Below are 18,300 nucleotides of genomic sequence, written 5' to 3'. Positions count from 1 at the left end.
CAGGAGTCGGGGGGGAGGGGCAGAATATGTCCAGATTATCCAGCCAATCTGAACATTAACCAAAAGGAGGTCTGGCTGCTGTCTGGCTAACGACCGACATGGCCTGATTCGGTGACCCAGCTCTTCCTCATGCACTAGGATGCTGTAATGGCAACAGCTTTCTCGCCAAACACCCGCGACTCTAATGCCACCTCGCCAGATAGTCAAAGTCGCCATCAAAATAACATAAATATTGGCATAAAGGGATCTGCTTGAGGACGGTAAATCTGCCATCAAATTAAAACCTCATTACACTAATGGCCAAACCAGAGCCTTGCCGTGTGGACATTCTCCAGCCTGGATGTCACACACTGCCTGTGACCGCTGCCAGCCAGGACTTCAACCCCAGGTGACCTGGGGCAACTCTGGGGCGGCAGACGGTGCCACTATTTGCAGCAGTCAGCACCCTTGGAAACTGGCAGCACCCTCGACTGTCCTGTAGTGCGAAGCTCGAGCAGGGGCTTCAAGAGCATGGGATTTGGGAGACAGAATGCATTATCAGGCAAACCAACAATGAGTTTTTATAAACAACAGCACTGGCCCTGTGGAAGACAGGCAAACCTGCCCACGTGGGCAGGCCCCCCCGTTCTGGGCAGGGCAAGTCCCCTGCTGAGGTCTGAGGCCTTATTATTCAAAGTGTGGTCCCTGGCCCAGCAGCCTAGCATCAGCTGGGAGCCTCCTCAGAAATGCAAAATCTCACCCTGACCTGCTGAAACAGAATCTGCATGGTAACATCTCCATAGGGTTCACAGGCGCATTCAGATTTGGGAAGCGCTGGTCCAAGGGTCAGAGCTGCGGTTGTGGGTTTCTGTCCCTGCCTGGGGACCGCATCAGAAGGGTAACGGGGAGAAACGCAGCCCCTCCATCTTTTGTATAGGCCCTTAGCCATTTTCGCAAGTTTGTGGGTCACCTTTAAATAGCCTGGGTGACCTTGGCAGGTTTACTTAAACTCGGCGAGCCTCAGTTTCCCCACTGTAAAATGGGAATTAACACTGGTAACTGCCTGGAGAAGCTATAGGGAAGGGATAAGAAATCGGGTCTGCAGCAGGCTTGGCATAGCGCCTGGCACACGGCAGATTCTTGCTAAACAGACATTAACTGTTAGGAAGCACCCAGAGCAGGGGACAATGCGACGATGTCTGCAGAAGACAGGCCAGCGCCCATGCTCTCTTGCTCGTCTCCCTTCCTCCCTCCCTCCACGTGGAAAGGGAGGGTTTTTCCAACAAGACTGAAGCATCGATGTGCAAGAAATTCTCTCAATGGGAGCATTAAAGACACAGCCTGAGGAGTTGGTTTAAATCCTCTGCGGCTTAGGTGACACGACCCTCGGTTTCCTGGTCGTCAGATGAGAGTCAGAGAACAGTGCCTACTTGCAGGGTCACTGTGAGGATGGGCTACTCCGCATAAGGCACTTAAAAAGGACCAAATGTCCGCTCTTGCCATGGTCATAGTCATCTCCCTCGCCCGCATCATCAATACAGACAATAGGCTCTCAGGAAATCAGGAAGGCTCACTTTGTCAAGGAGGAAGACAGGGGAGAAAGGGGGACACGGCTGGCACAGGGAATAGCTCGGTGTGGGAGGGAGAGGACACGGACAGGGGGGAAACATTTGGAGAAGCTGGAGCAGAGGACTCTGCAAGGACTGTGGTGGAAGCTGGGGCAGGGCAGGCCCGTGGGGGTGCTGGGGAGCCACGGAAGGCGCAGGGCAGGGAGCAGCACAGCCACGGAGAGGGGCAGGGCCGACTCACGTACACCTGCGAGCAGACTCCTGGGCCAGCTGCAGCCGGTAGACGGAGAGGCGGTTGGCGCCACCGCACATGCTGCCACGCTCGCCCTTACATCCCATGTCACACTCGGCCTCGCTCACGTTTGTCGCCTGGATCTTGTGGCCGCAGTAGCACTCGGCTCCAAACTCCAGCCCGGCATACAGGTAACCCCTGGGGAAGGCTGCAGTCAGGCTACCGTGCGGACCCCAGGGGCCGGGAGACTCAGGGGGATGGGAGGTCTCCGGGGCCCAGAACCCCCAGGACCACCCCCCTGCCTTCATCCCCATACACCTACCCACGTGGCCACAAGTGTCCTCCTGACTTTATACATGTCTCTCACACACACACACACACACACACACACACACACACGCCTCCAAGCCTGGGGTCCATCCATCCCAACCCACCCTCTTGCTCCTCCCGTCTAGTGCCAGGGGCTAATTCTATCTCCAGAGTCCAGCCCCTTTATTCCAGGAAATGTCCCCCAAGAATGATGCCTCCAGGTCCCTTGAGAAGAGCTGGAATGAAAGGAGGAGGCAGGGACTCTTGTATCCCCTTGGAAGATGGCAAAACCAAGGTCACATAGCCAGCCAAGGAAAAATTCCTTCCCCTAAAAAAAAAACAAAAAATCCAGGCACTGCAAGGTTTTCAACTTTTTTTTTTTCCTTAGCCATCAGATTGTTTCCTAAAAAGGACTCTCAGTGGACACCCATTCTGTAAACAGACAGAAAGGCATGGCCTGCTCTGGCTGCAGGGGGTGGGGACAGAGGGAGAGGGTTGGGACAAGTCCTGCTCAGCTCCCTTGCCAGTGAGGTGTTCTCCAGAACCAGGAAGGCTTAGCCTGCAGGGCCCCTGGCCATGCATGGCAGCCCTGAGGGGAGCGGTCAGCTCACGTCTTCAACCTGGATGCCCGTGGGCAGCCAGACAGATGGACCCACGCAGACTCAAGCCTCCACACACCCCCACTACCCGTGTGGCATGTGCTAGCCTCTGCTCCACACGTTCACCTGGACAGGTGCAGCCAATGGGCACCTTGGTGCCTACCCCCAGCATCCTGGGGCTGGGCCAGCCTGCCTTGCGCCTGTCTTTCTCAGAACTGCTGTCCTTCTGAAGCCCTGGTTCTGGGGTGCCCTGAGCCCCTCTCGTATAACTAGATCCACTGATGGAAGGAACCCAAGGCGGGGGAGAACCACTTCTAGGGGGTGTCAAAATTCTAGAACGAGCAGTAGCTTCCTCCTAGCCCTCTCCCTCGGATGGCTCACAGCAGGGAGGGCGGGGGACAGCTGCCCTGGGAGGATACAGCCACTGGCTGGGAACTCCTGTCTCAGAAGGGGATTTTCAAGTCCCGTCCGTGCCCTCAGACGGCTGCAGTTGCTGCCCCTCTTGACCACAAGGTCATAGAGACACTGAGGCAGAAGCACCTGGCTAACCCCACTCCCAGATTATAGTTCCTGGCACCCAGATACTCTGGGAGATGATAATGTTTGTTGGCTTAAGACGCTAAGTTTGGGGATAATTTATGGCCCAGTGAAGGGTAACTAATACAGGAAGGGAAATGGAGTCGGCCTTGCTATCCTTAGGGTCCCTGGGAGGATCTCAGACAGTTAATCTTGATGTGCCCACTGCGGCCTTCGACAGAAAGATCTTTCCAGAATTCAAACAGATCACACCTCTCTACTGCCCCACTGCCCCCTTCCCTGCCCCACCCCCAGCTTCCACTGCAGGCAGATAAGCTTCCAGATGGCTTTGCTCAGCCTACAAACCCTATCAGTGGTTCTTTAACATGGACAGCCATTAGGATCACCTGGGGAACATTTTTTAAACGCCACACCTGGCTCCTGCTTCCAGAGAGTCTAATTTAATTGGCCCTGTAATTCTAACATGCCGCTTTGTGTGAAATTCAGAGGAGTGGTGCACCAGCTGTGGGCCCGGGACCCACAGAATCCATATGATCTCTGTCTCGGAACTCAGGAAAAATGCAAATTCTGGTCGCCTTCCGCCCCCTCTCCCCCACCCCGGCCCAAACCTACCGAACCAGAAAGTGGGAATGGAGTCCAGCCGTCTATATTTACAAGAGCCCGGGTGATGGAGATATTCACTCCAGGCCGAGGACCCCAGTCCTAGATGATCTGCTCCCCCCCAACCTGTCTTCCCCCGCAAACTACCCCTTCATTCTCAACACCTGGTGTATGCTAAGTGTTTAACAAATATTTGTGGAATGAATGTACATCAATCCCCCGATTAACAGCCTCCAGCAGCTCCCTCTTGCCAGTGGCTAATCCAGATGCTTCAGATGGCATTAAGGCCACACGTCAGCAGGTGTCAGCCAGCCCTACAGCTTCCCCTCCCTCCTGACAGGTCCCCATTGGGACTCCCTGTGCATCCCCATCCTGCCTACCTGAGGAGGCTTGGTGTTGAGGATGTTTCAGGAGTCCTGGTCTTTGAGTATGCTGCTTTCTATCCTACTGGAACTCCCTAGAAAACTCCTATTCATCCTTCAAAACCTGGTTCAAGATCTCACTTTTGTAACTCTTCCTGAGCTCCCCATTCCCTCAGCCTTTGCAAACCTGCTGTCGTCTGGCTAGCGCACGCCGCCCAGCACCCCTCATGCTTGATGTCCCCACAGCCTGGTTTCCTCATCAGCCTCTTAGGGATTTTGTGGGAGGGGAAGGAGTTTAAGAGTTAATATTTGCAAAGTGCTGAGAACCGTGTCTGGCACGGAACAAATGCCCAGCACAGATAAGATGCTGCTCTTCTATTCCCCAAGCCTGTGCCTGCCTCCGTCTTCCCAACCAGCTGGGGAGCCCCCAGAGGGCAGGGCTGCGGCTGACGCACTGTGGCTCCAGCACCCGGACACACACACAGGCAGCAATAAATATCTGCTGAACTCAAACGGATTTCCTGAGTTCGTCTGACTCACTCTGAAGCTCACCTTGGCGGTCACCTCCTCTGAAGTCTTTCCTGACGGCTGAGGCAGGCTGGGGGCTCTTCTGCATTTCCACGGTCTGCAGTTCATGCCATCTGACTCCTCATCCCGCTACAAGGCCCTTCTCAGTGTACCTGCCTATCTTCCCGTCAAGGCTGGGACTCCATGGGGGCCATGAACTCTGCAGAATTCACCTCTGTCTCCCCACAGTTTGGTACATCCTAAAGGGCTCCGCATCTTTCCCAAGATGGAGAGGGTCCTGGGCTCAGGGAGCTGATTATAAAGGGACATCCTCATCAAGCACAAAGGGAGGAGTCCCTCGGCCACCCTCATGCTCATTTCTAGGACAGCCACGCAGCTGAGGTCCATCAGAATTTGTGACCTCAGAGCTAGCCAGAGAGAGTCTGAAGGTAGACAAGCTAGCAGCCCCTTCACAAGCCACCCCCAGGCTAAGGTGGCAATGCCAGGGCCCAGGCACAAGCTGAGGCCCCCGTTCCCACTTGCCAGTCCTGTGGGACCTCCTCCACCTTTGGGAAGTCCACTGTCTCCCCCAGTATATGTCCCCATCAAAAACATCACTTACTGCAACTGGAAATCACTGTAGGTACAGGTGCGTGTTTCTACGTGTGAGATGTCCCATGGGTGTCCTACAAGCCTCCCGCTCACCGAGTCACGCCCATGAGCTTTTCCCGCACACGGGCACAGGTTTGGAGCCTTGCACACAGTTTCACGAAATCTCCAGCGCTCACAACCACCATTACTTAAAGATCATGGTGCATGCGCGTGAGGCTTCCGAACCAAGGCCGCTGAACCCGCACGCTGCATGCACAAACTCACACCGAGGCACAGGGTCAAACTACGCGACCAGAAACTCCCACAAACCAACGGTCCAGCTCATTTGCATACACGCAGGCGCACAGCATGCACACACCCCCACCCTCCGGCGTCATACGTCCCTCGTGACCACGTGCTCATCCGCCACCGTGCCCTTCCGCGGAAGAGGAAAGAACGCCGCCAAAGGAAGGAGTCTGGAACGAATGGAGGGCGGGACATCAGGGCCCTACCGTTCTGCGCAGTTGTCCTGGCAACGGAAGATGGTCATCTTCTTGTAGTCGAAAAAGGACACGCCTCGCAGGGCCCGGCTCTGGGTGTCATCCAGGTAGCAGCCGATGTACTTGGCTTTGGGGAGAAGAGAAAAGTCAGATCTGGCTGGGGACAAAGCAGAAAAGGATTTGCAAACGAGTGACAACCGGGGTCCCTCTGGGTACGTGGTCGGTTCCTCCCTCCCATCAGAAAAGCAGAAACAAGAGACTGAAAGTCACGTGGGCTGGCAGACCGTGACCCTGAAGGGCACTGGAGGCCAAAACAGGAAGAAGGGACTCTTCTGCAGCCAGGGTAATGAGCAAGCCCTTGGACTCCACTGTTGACAACCAGTAGACGCCCAGAGAGCCAAGCCAGGGTCATTCTCCAGTGACCAAGCAGAGACCCATATGGAGACAGCTCAGAAGAGTCTGACACACCTGATAGCGTGTTCTCATTTCTACAAGCTGCCTTGAGATACTTACTTTTCCTTGCACATGTGGGCTGGGAAAGCTCAAAGGATAGCCTCAAAGGCTTCCCAGTTTGGTTACTTCCGGGCACTGACCTAGTGAGTCTGGGCCAGGGTCCCTCCCTAAGGTCTAGTGTTCTTCACTGTGGGGATGAAAACACCACCAGTGAGGTCAAAACAGAATGATCTGCATAAATGTTTCTACCATAGTGTCTTGAGTGTAACAGGAGCGAAGGTAAAATGAGTGCAACACGATCAGCCATTCGCAGCGCCGTGCAGGTACTTCACAGTGTGCCCACAGGCGGGCCAGGGTGAGTGCTCTCATCCAAAGAAAAATCTTAAATGATGTATAAAAACCAATGTGCTCTTGTACTTCACGGTAAATAGTCATTCTCGCACATCAAGACCACACTTCACAGTTTATAAAACGGTCTTTCCCTGATGTTCTTAGGAGTGGGACGTGTGCTTTGCTAAGTGGTTTACATAGACTGTCTCGCTGAAACCTTACGATGATCTTCCAAGTGCTAATATTCCCACGCTATACAGAAGAGGAAATGGAGGCCCAGAGGGGTGAAGCACTTGCCCAAGGAAACACAGCTGGTACTTGTGGAGCCAGGGAGGGCCCGGGTGCATGTCCTGAATCCCTGCTTATTTCTATAATCCAGAGAACCTTGCAAGGACCCAGGTGAAGTGGGGAGTGCTGGCAGGTTCATGCTCTCTGATGACTCAGCAGAGGTGCGGAAAGGTCCAACGGCTGGCCTAAAATTTGAGGCTCAGTGGTGGCAGGACAAAGATTTCAGTCCAGATCTATGGGAGCCCCAGACCATGGTTCTTTCCACTAGTCCATTTGCAAGTAACTGGAGGATGCTGCCAGCCCTCGCCGAGGATGACTGAGGACAAGATGACGTGCCGCTGGGTCACTTTCCCTGGCAGGCCTGCTGTCTCTTTCAGCTGTGGGCTGACACCCCCCTCGCTTATGGTGGAGAACGGGCTTGAGTAGAGGGTACCGGCTCCTGCTGAGCAGTTGAGCCCCTTGGGGCCAGCCTGCTAAGTGCAGAATTTGTCAGCGCTGCTGGAAACGGGCCTCGTCCTCATCACTCTGAATTTCTTTTCTTTTCTTTTTAAGATTTTATTTAGTAATTTATTTGACAGAGATCACAGGTAGGCAGAAAGGCAGGCAGAGAGAGGAGGGGAAGCAGGCTCCCAGCTGAGCAGAGAGCCTGATGCGGGGCTCGATTCCAGGACCCTGAGATCATGACCTGACCCGAAGGCAGAGGCTTTAACCCACTGAGCCACCCAGGCGCCCCTGAATTTCTTTTCTAAGACAGCGGTGATGTGGTTGGCTAAGAAGAGTCCAGCTCGAACAGAAAGATTGCTTCCCTGGAGCAGGCCCATCACATGGGGACAGTTGTGGAGAAGCCCCCTCCTATCCCCATGTTTGCTCTATGGTGTGTGTCTTTCCTGTCCTGGCCTGGGGTGCTGTTCGCACCTGAGCTGGGAGGAAGAGCTTCAGCTCAATAGTTCAGTAAAGGACATAGTGTTCTGGGAAGGATTGTAGAAGGAATAGGACAGGCGTAGTGGGGGACAATTGGGGAGTAGGAAGAGGGAGAGAGGAAGTGGGGAAAGGTTATTTTGACAGCGTGAGTTCTTTGTTATCAGATCAAAAGACTGTGTGTGGGGCCATGGATTGAGCACCTACCACATGCTGTCTACTATGGACCATTCCTTTTAATTTTTAAAAATTTTTAAGATTTTGGGGCGCCTGGGTGGCTCAGTCAGTTAAGCATCTAGCTTTGGCTCCAGTTATGATCCCAGGGTCCTGCGATCGAGCCCCACGTTCCTTCTCCCTCTGTCTACTGCTCCCCCTGCTTGTACACTCTCTATCTCTCTCTCTGACAAATAAAATCTAAAAAAAAGAATGTTTAAAATTTTTTTAAGTTTTCATTCCAGTAAGTTAGCGTATAGTGTTATATTAGTTTTAGGCGCACTATACAGCGATTCGATAACTCGATATAATTCGATAACGTTACTCATCCTGGAAAGTGTCCTCTTCCTCCCATCCCCTATTTCCCCCCTTCCCCCACCCACGTCCCTTCTGGTCACCATCAGTTTGTTCTCTAGAGTTAGGAGTTGGGTTTCTTATTTTTCTCCCTCTCCTTCTCCCCTCCCTTCGCTCCTCTGTTTCGTTTCAGGAAGTCCGGATAGGAGTGAAATCATATGGAATGTCTTTCTCTGGCTCATTTTGCTTAGCATTATTTTTCTTTTACATTCACAGCCTCCCATGCTTATTAACCCATTTTACAGATGAGGAAGCTGATCCTAATGACAATGACACCTGCCTGCCTTAGAAGCGAGTCTGCGTTTTGGCGTACTGTGTCTGTTCTGACCCGCCACCACGCGACTTGTTTCTCCTCTTTTCTAAACAGAATTAGAAGTTACGGCATTTACCTCAAGTTCCTACACCCTGTAAGCATCTCACTTAAAACTTAAGCCCGAGTCTGTCCTCCAAATGTTTTATTTGTGGGGAGGATCTGCTTCCATTGGTCCAGGGTCACCAAGAGCCACATAGACCTGATGGGGAAAATTGCAAACGCTCCCGGATCTGCTGGGCTTGAAATGAGATGTGCTGTGGCTTCGGGTGGTCTCACCTAAGCGTGGAGGTAGGGGCATCTTGCTCTGTGCGGGACAGTGGATCGATCTGTGCTCGATGCAATTTTGATCATCAGAGTAACAACAGTCAGAGTACATGTGTGTATACACGTGTCCACTTTGGAGTGAACGGGGGTGGGGGGCTGTCATGATATCGTTCACACCTTCAAAGCAATACCTCTTCTGTTCTTTTCTCCTAATAGACCTTACCCGCCCCTGACCTTGGCAGGGCCAATTATGTTGCCCCTCCCACCAGCCAGTGATTGCCTGATTGCTCCAGGGAAGGGCACACGGTCTACTCTCTGGATTCTTGCAGATCTAAGCTAGAAGAAAGAAATCTGTTTCCCTTGGGTTAAGGACATTGGCAAGTCTGTAAGCCTAGAGCGACCAAGAGCCATGATCCCTGGGACCAAAGTCAGCCTGTTTGGGAGGATGAAACCCATGGAGGCAAGCAGAGAGGAGAGCCACAGAGAGATAGAGGGCGCACATCACTCCTTTGAAAACTCCAGTCCCTTCTGCAGTTGGTGACAAGACACAATGCATTTTCCTCTTTAGCTTAAGCTGGTTCAAGGTGGGTTTTTGTTCCTTGCCCCCAAAATGACACTGATTTACGTGTTAATACTCAAGCCAAAGGGCCTGAATCCACCCAGCTCTGAGGGTCCAGACTCAACCCATGCTCAGGCCTGTCTGTTCCATGCCCCTGGATGTGTACCATGGTGAGTCTCAGCCTGGGAGGAAGACATCTCTGTCCCCAACAGAGAGACCTCCCTGGGGATGCTGGGAGAGAGAGGACCCCTTAGAAGAGAGCTGGGATTTGAACTTACATCCATCTGTCCCAAAACCTGGGCTTTTAAGTGCTGTGCTACCTCCTCTCCGTCCCTCCCATCAGGCCAGACATCAGGCTGCAAGGTCTCACACAACGGGCGCTCTAACGGGGTGGGGGTGGGGTGGAGGGGAGATACATGGTCCCTCATGAATGCCCTGGAGAAATATGGGTGTGTTACACACTCTGACCTGATGAAACGGCTGAACTCTGTGGGTCAGGAAGCAAATTCTGAATGTTTCCTCCCTGGCCTGGGCGAGTGCTAGAGCGTCTTTCCCCGCAGACCCCGGTCAGCACAGCCGTCATCCGGCCCCCGGCGTCAGCTACCTGCTGACCTCATCACTGCGGTTCCCCCGCCAACCCGCCTCAGCGGTTTCCCCAGCGCCCTGCCTTCAAATCTTGCTGTGGTGGCACGATGTGTCCAAGACGAGGGGGACGCCAGGTATGTAAAACTCAGGCAAAATCACAGGCCACTTGAGGGGGGATAAATGGCCGAGTTCATACCATCTATCAGCTCATCTCTGCAGCTATTCAAATATTGCTGAAATGGCAGAGTCGCCCCGGCTGGACTATTTATCTCCGGCACGGGCACCACGGAGCGGGAAGCCCAGGAGAACGCAGGCAGCTGGAACAGAGCCCTCTCCACTGTGGGTTCCCCTCCCCCCTTTCTTTTGCTTTTTTCCTTTTGCTTCAATTAATCTTCCTTTTCAAGAAACGTTGCTCTCTTCAATAAAGGTAATTTGTTAAAAGGATAACTAAACACGAACAGATCTGTATTCCTTTTCTTTACTATCCGTGAGTAGATTCCACAAACCAGGAGGGATTACGGAGTGTGGGAAGAAAACCAGCTGTGGGGTCAACCAGATTTGGGTTTCAGTCTGAGCTCCTGGATATATCATTACCCTGCCTGGAAAGTGGGAATAAGAAAGTGGGGGAGGGGATGGGTTGAATTGTGTTCCGCTTCTCCCGCCCACCCCCCAAAAAAGATAGGCTGAGGTCCTACACTCAGAACTTAAGGATGTGACCTTATTTGGAAACAGGGTCATTGCAAATGTGATTCATTGAGGTATGAGCGCATATCAAAGTGATGGCACGGCAGTCGATAGGACTGGTGTCCTTATAAAAAGATGGCCGTCTGAGGACACAGAGCCACAAGGCAAAGGCATGTGAAAAGAGGCAGAGGCAGGAGTTTTACAGATGCAAGCCAAGGACCGTCAACGGTTGCTGGCGATGCCAGAAGCCAGGAGAAAGGCATGGAACGTGTTCTCCCTTGGTGTCTTAAAGAGTGCACGCCCCTGCTGACAACTTGATTTTGAACTTCTGGCCTCCTGAACTGCAAGAGAATACATTTCTGTTGCTTTAAACCACCTAATTCCTGCTGCTCTGTTATAGCCGTGCTAGAATAGGAATACAAAGGGGTATTGTTAAAGTAAGTAGGATTAATCTATACACTGAGCCTTGGCACCAGGCTTGGCACAGAGCAGAGGCTCAGGAGTTATTTTCTCTGCCATCCTGAATTCTCCATCCTTCAAGATGACCACTCCTGCGCTGTCTGAGTTTCCTAGTGCAGAGAATAAAATTTTCTGCTCATACCCAGGCTTCCGTGGGGCACAGGAGATGCATCTTTCACTTTGGCCAAAAGACTACAGATCCCACAGACTCAGCTCAATAATCTCTTCCTCCAGGAAGGCAGCCATGATACACTCCGATGGCTGAACGGGATCCCTCCCTTGGGATGCCAGATCCCCTGGCCCCCACCATTCCCTAACGCTGTTCTAAACAATTCTCCAGACAATGTCCATTCCTTTTTCAAACCAGAAATGATTTAGGCTCATCTCAGAAGAATTCTGACCACAAAAAAAAAAGGTGTTAGCATGGGGGAAAGCAAGACACGATGCTGTCTAAATACAAGATGTGCTTTGTCAATACACGCGGGAAGGAAAGAGACAGGCAAGACACCCAGGGTAGACGGTGGTTGCAGGCAGATGATCTGTATTTTCTTTTTTTTTTATCTGTATTTTCTTCTCTCTTTCTACACATTTTAAGTTTTCCACAATGAGCACATGTGATTTTGATAATCAGGACCAAGTTATTTTTTGAACATACAAATTTTTCGTTTTACTTGCCTGTCTGCCTCCCCAGGGACTGTGACTGTTCCTCAGAGGGAAAACTGCTCTTGAATCATTCCTGTGTCTCCACCAAACAGCACTGGGCAGGGAACATAGGGGGCGTGTGATAACTATGAGATGGACTGATGGATGGAGTGAGGTGGGGATTGTACAGCTCAGTGGTTAAGAATAAGAGCTTTAGGCTCAGACTCGGGTTGGAGTCACCTCTTGACAGCTGTGTGACATTGTTTTTTTTTTTTTTTATTTGACAGAGAGAGAGATCACAAGCAGAGAGAGAGAGAGAGAGAGAGAGGAGGAAGCAGGCTCCCTGCCTAGCAGAGAGCCTGACAGGGAGCCTGATGTGGGACTCGATCCCAGAACCCTGAGATCAGGACCTGAGCTGAAGGCAGAGGCTTAACCCACTGAGCCACCCAGGCAGCCCCCGACATTGTTTAAGTCACTTAACCTCTCTGAGTTTCAGTTTCTTTGTCCATGAAAGGGGCTCCAGTTGCTACCTCGTGGGAAGCTGAGGGTATGGATACACCGTCCCTGACATATACCAGACCCTCAACAGCCCACAAAGATTGTATCTTCAACTGGAGAAGATGGGGAATGGGTGCCCCGCTGCTCTTTCCAAAATTGCAGATCGATTCTCCCTACTGTCCTTCTTCATGCCTGGGCTTCAAAATCAAATTGGATTTGGTTTCTGCACAGGCTCTGCCTGTGACTAGCTGTGTCACCTTAGGCAAGTCCCATCATCTCTATGCTTCTCTGTTTTCTCCTGTGGGATTATAATATTGATAATAAAAGCTGCCATGCCTTAAGTGCTTGCTATGTGCCAGTCTCTGGGCTGAGCACTTCCTGTATATCGAGAAGTGAGGCGCTACGATGGTCAAGGTTCAGAGGTAAGACTCAACACAGCAGGGTTCACATCACTAGTTTACTCCCTCCTCCTGCTGGACAACCTTGGGCAACTGCCTTAACCTCTCTGTACCTGTGATTCCTCCCTGTGAGATGGGGTTAACAACAGTGTGCACCTCGCTGTGTTGCTATGAAGATTGTGGGATGGAATAGGTACAAGGTGCTTGGAAGCACGCCTGGCACTTAGCCCACAATCGATTCGTCTTAGGTAATCTGCAGGATAGCCCGCTGCTGTTAGGTACTTCTTAGCCGCAAAAGGAAACGGAGGCTCAGAGAGGTGGAGAGACCTGCCCAAAGCTGCACAGTCAGCAAGCTGCAGAACTGGCAGGAGGACCCTGATTTGGCGGCTCAGAGCACAGGCTCTCCCAGGGCTGGGGGAGGTTAAAGGAGCCGGCAAGTTGCGCGTGGTACATCCAAAGTGCCAGCCCCACCCCGGAAGGGAGACACCCCCCCCCCCCCAGCCCAGCCCTGGAGTGGCTCTTCCCTCCCCTCCCAGCCCGGGATGGGCTCTGAATCCTTGACAGCCCAAGTCCCGCATCACTGCATCAAGTAGAGCCCTTGGCAGCTTCAGAGAAAAACCAAATGTGTTCCGCGTCAGGTCAGAGAAGCGTCTTGTTTTTATTAGTGTTAATCTAATATGTTGTCTTTCCTCGCTGAACTCTGAATAAGTTAATCAAGGACAGGCTGGATTTGTGTTTTCTTAATAACGCCGCCTGATTCTGAAGACTGCCTGCTGTGAGCTCTAGGCTCCGGCTCCTTGCTTAGTTTCTCTTCTTCTCTCTTTACATTTTATAAAATATCTACAATGTCCAGGGGCAGAGGGGTTAGCGTGGTATAGAAAAAGGCTCGAGAGCTTTGGAATGAAATGAACCTTGTTTCAAATCTCAGTTCCTCACGTCTACCCATGTGACCTGGGTTTCTGAGTTTCAGATTTTCCCATGTGTGAAACAGAATAACAGTGGTTTCTAACTTTCTGAGTTGTTGTGATAATTAAGTAAGGCAATGAAGCACTTACAACATGGTCTAGACCACAACGATCACTCAAGAGGTGGTAGTTATTATTTCTACTATAGACAGTAACAACACCGGTTAAGTGACCTATTATTATGAACTAGGAGAGGTGATAAGCATCTTACATATAACATTCCATTCAAATATTATGTGAAAAACAGGACACCTGGGTGGCTCCTTCATTTAAGTGTTTGCCTTTGGCTTGGGGTTCTGATCCTGGGGTCCTGAGATCAAGCCCTGCGTCGGGCTCCCTGCTCAGCAGGGAGTCTGCTTCTCCCTCTCACTCTGCCCCTCCCCCAACTCTTGCACTCTCTCTTTCTCTAATACATAAAATTTTAAAAAATCTTTAACATACGGAAAACAAACCGGACAGTGGCTGGCATGATGCAGGTGTTCAAGAACTGATAATAACTGCTAGTAGTAGTGGCAGTGAGTTCATTCTCACAACTGGGAGGTGTTGTGAGTGTTGTTTGTATCAACTGCACCACAAGGAATTCATATTCTATCTGGAACCTTGACAAGCACAGGTGATTATCATTCGCCTAAGGGCCCTGACAAAGACCAGAGAGGAAGGAGGAGAATTTGATCAAGTCTGGCAGGGGATCACAGACAATTTCCTGGAGGTGAGCGAAGATGAGAGCTGGAGGAAGAGTGGAGGTGACCCTCAGAGGCACTCCAGACAGAAGGGTAATTATTCATTCACAGGTCCATCTGATCTTTTATTCATTCAACAAGTAGGTACTGAGCACTATGCCTGTGTTGGGTGCTGTCTCAGGTGCTGAATGAACAGAAACACCCACCCGCGGTAGGGAGGAATGGTGGGAATAGGATTGGCAACATCTCCGCCCTCATGGAGCTAACAGTCTAGTAGGGGAGGCAGACTACAGACAAGGAAGCAAAGACATCAAGAGGATGCTTTTGGGTGATGGTAAGTTGGTAGTGCTGTCACAAAAATAACCGGGGAGTATGTTGTGACCAGGTACAAAGTGGGGCTATTTTCCTGAGGAAGGCTTCTACCAGAAGGTGAGGTTTGACTGGGGACCTAAAGGAAGGGAGGAATGGGGCCATGGAAAGATACAGAGGAAGAGCATCCCACATAGAAGGAATTGGCCATGTAAAGACCCTGTGTTAGGAATGGGCTTGGTGCATTCAGAGAAAGGGAAGAAGGACGGTGGGGTGTGGTGGTAAGAGGGACAGAAGTAGTGCTACAAGATGAGATCCGAGAGATGGCCACAGTAGGAGACTCTGGACTTTATCCTAAGTGGAATAACAGTATAGCCTAAGGTGTGGGCTTGTGACAAACTTTGGGGCTTGCAAACTACCAGAAGGAGTTGGGAGTGGCTGGGGAGAGATACAGCCAAGTGGGTGGAGAAGGAAAGAGTAGCCACTTCCTGATTTCTCCATCAGTGCAGCACCTCACACCTCTCCCGTGCCTACAGGATGGGGTCTCTTCCCCCAGGCAGATCCACGAGAGTTTCCTGGCCACCTTTAAGAACCCACTATGTGCCAAGTGCTTTTACAACCACTGTCTCAGTGAGCTCTCAGGAAAAGCCCAGGCGGGTGGGGTTCCTGTCCCTACTTTACAAATGACAAAACTGAAGCATGAGAAGGTAAAGCCATGTGCCTAGCCACATGGCCGGCTGGGACAGAAGAGGAATACAAATCCAAGTCCCCCAATCTGTTCTGCCACTTCCCACCTTCTCCTTCACCTCCCTGTGAACGCAGTGTTCTTGAAGAGGAAGCTTCTAGGAAGTCCCTGCCTGAGGGCGGGATGATGGGGTCTCCTGGCTGGCTCCTGAGCCAGGTATGGGGTGGGACGGAAGCAGGGGAACGTGTTTGCGGGGGATGGGGGAGGGGCAGTCCCACCACTAATCCTGCTTCCCTCCGTGGGGAGAGAAGGGGTTTTCTAGGCGCTGAATCACAGCGGAAGTGTGACATGTGGCAGGAAACACAAAGGCTGGGGAGGATTTCCTTCTGTCCTGATTGGTGCTGGATCTTCCCAAACCATCTGGTCCGGACTCCCAAAACATTCGTTTGTGTTCATCTCCGGACTGGCAAGGTTGCGAGCTCCTCCCCAACACGCCGGCCAGCTGCCGGGGAGACATTGGCCGACTTTGGGAGACTGTAAGGGGGCCGAGCATTCGGGCCAGTCGCGTTTGATTTCAACTCTACCGCTCTCCGGCCCTGGGCAAGGGTCCCCCTTCACCAAGCCTCAGTTTCCCAAAGTGTAACCTGATTGTAGGATCATGCTCCTTGCTCAAGCCCATGGGACGGGGTAGAAATCAGATAAGGTACTGCACTCACAAAGAAGAGCCCTTTTTGACTGAAAGGCTAAGAAAATGCAAGGACATGTGCCCAGGGCAATGATGTCCTCTGGGAGCCATCACCAAGAGATCCAGTGAGGCGACTGACAGGCCATGCGGGAGAGCAGTAGCTCTACCACTTACCAGCTACACAGCCCTGGGCTTGTGGTACCTGTTTCCTCCTCCCTAAAATGGGAATAACAGCACCATCCATGTGGAATCGTAGGAACACTTTAGTACACGTAGAGGGCTTAGAAAAGTCCCAGGAACACAGTAGGTGCTCAATAGATGCTGCTTCATGCTCGTGTGTTATTTATTTAACAAGACGGAGAAGGCTTCGAGGAAGAGTTAGCTTTGAACTCCAATGGTTGCAGGGTCCTAATCCATGCTTGGCTGTTAACAAGCTGTGTGACCTTGGGCAAGTTACTTAATCTCTGAGCTTCCCCTTTCTCCTCCGAAATGGGGGTTACAGTGCCACCCCAGCATGCTGATAGCAGTGACTGTATGGCAGCTGGCTCCTATTATATGCTGAGACCTGGTGGCTCTTGCTATATTCTTCCAAGCCCCTCCCTTCTACTTGGCCACCATCCCTGTCTACCCCTTACCTCGTTCCTCCTCCTTCTCCCGGATGATTCTCCCCTTGAGGGCTCGGCTCCAGGCTCCACCGTAGTCACCCAGCTTGGTCCTCTCACTCCCGTCCTTGCCCTTGAACCAGGGTCCGTAACGGCGGGCGATGCTGGAGGCTTCGCCTGTGTCCCGGAAACCTCTGCCCAGATGCAGGTCGCCCAAGAAGGGCAGCTCGGCGCCCTCAGCCGGGACCCCTGCGGCAGGGCTGGCCTGGCTCTGGGAGACGGCCGGCTGGCCCACAAAGCCAGAGTGCAGGAAGACCAGGCTCCCGGCCATCAGGTAGAGCACCAGGAAAGTAAAGAAACGCACGGGCTTCCTGCGGAAATACCGCTGGAATTTGAACCAGAGCTTGGCCATAGCAGGCTCATTCCGGACTGGCTCGCTGGGAGTTCAGCTGGTAGGTCAGGGGTTCAGGAAGGGGAAGGAGGGGGCTGCGTTTCCCAAGCTTCCCTTAGGGATGGAACCCCTGGGGGTCTGCAGTCTTCTTTCCTCCGTGAAAGTGATGGCCAAAACCAGAGCAGAAGGCCAAGTCTGGCACTTGGCTGAGACCAAGAGAACAGGACCCTCCTGTGGTCAAGGCGAGCTTCTCTGGGCCACAAGAGAGGCCCAACATCCAGGAGTTGGTCCCATTTTCCTACAACTTGTTCTTTGTCACGGAGAGTTCCCAAAGAACTTTGACCACAGCAATCCCAGGAGAAATCTGCCAGCTCACTTCTCGCCTCTTCCCGGCTCCTCAGGCCTGTCAGGTCTGAATGATTTCACTCAGGGCAGTTTTCTGGTCCCTTCTGCAGCTGGGAGCCAAGCTCAGCGTGTCCACCTCATGGAAACAGAAGCGGGCGGGCTTCCATCAGCTCAAGCATTAAGGCTTGGAGCTGCGACCTGCAAAGCAGCACGAACACAGATTTAAGAAGCTCCCTCACAGAGACCCTCAAAGGATCCCTGAAACCTTCTCAAGGGGGTTGTAGAGGCCCAGAGAAGTGAGGGAACCATGTCCTGAAGCACGCAATAGTGCCGGGTCTTCTAGAATCCCTCCCTTTTTCTTTAAACCAAACTGGGAATCTGGGGGCTTGACTCCTACAGGGCCCATGTTTTGGGACAAGCTTTATCTTGGACAAGCCCAAGTTCTTACATCCCCCCTATTTCCTATATATTTGTCAGATATATACGGATTCATGAATTGTTTTAAGTCCGAAAAACACCTCCTGGGGTCCTTGCTGAACTGCCTCCTGGACCTGGCTGATTCTGAACCAGATCAAATTAATTCCCCACCCCTACCCCCCCTGAGGAAATACTTAGTGATCACCTACTATAAACCAGGTGTTGTGCTAAGTTCTGGAGATAACTCTGTGAACCAGAGAGACCAAGCCCCTTCCTTCACAGGGCTCACATTCTAGAGTGGGAGAGATCAGTGTCCTAGCCTCTTTCCTCTATCCAAGGAAGAAAAGGAAATCAGGACTATTTAGCAACAGAGTCATTCGCTCTGCATTTATTTAGCACCTACAGTATGCCCAGCTTTGTGCCAAACCCTCTACGTGTATTACTCATTCATTCTTCCCAGTGGTCCTAGGGGAGGTAAC

The 18,300-nt window shown here is 52.0% G+C and overlaps 1 protein-coding gene across 3 annotated transcripts in view; it reads right to left on the bottom strand.

Moving 5' to 3' along the window:
* LOC111156425 (WSC domain containing 2) overlaps window positions 1–18,300 on the bottom strand; it is a 135,760-nt gene that overhangs the window by 35,087 nt on the left and 82,373 nt on the right. For all 3 annotated transcript variants that reach the window (XM_022517315.1, XM_022517316.1, XM_022517314.1), the window contains 3 exons: window positions 16,702–17,602; window positions 5,797–5,911; window positions 1,793–1,977 (listed from right to left, as the gene is read on the bottom strand). In XM_022517315.1, coding sequence (XP_022373023.1) covers window positions 1,793–1,977; window positions 5,797–5,911; window positions 16,702–17,080 — 679 coding nt within the window. In that variant the 5' untranslated portion in view covers window positions 17,081–17,602. The remainder of the gene's footprint in view (window positions 1–1,792; window positions 1,978–5,796; window positions 5,912–16,701; window positions 17,603–18,300) is intronic.

Source organism: Enhydra lutris, unplaced genomic scaffold (assembly GCF_002288905.1).
Source record: "Enhydra lutris kenyoni isolate GAN:26980312 unplaced genomic scaffold, ASM228890v2 scaffoldscaffold46, whole genome shotgun sequence".
NCBI classification, from domain to species: domain Eukaryota; kingdom Metazoa; phylum Chordata; class Mammalia; order Carnivora; family Mustelidae; genus Enhydra; species Enhydra lutris.
Note: the sequence above shows the minus strand (reverse complement) of the source record. Positions and strands in the feature narration are given on the sequence as shown.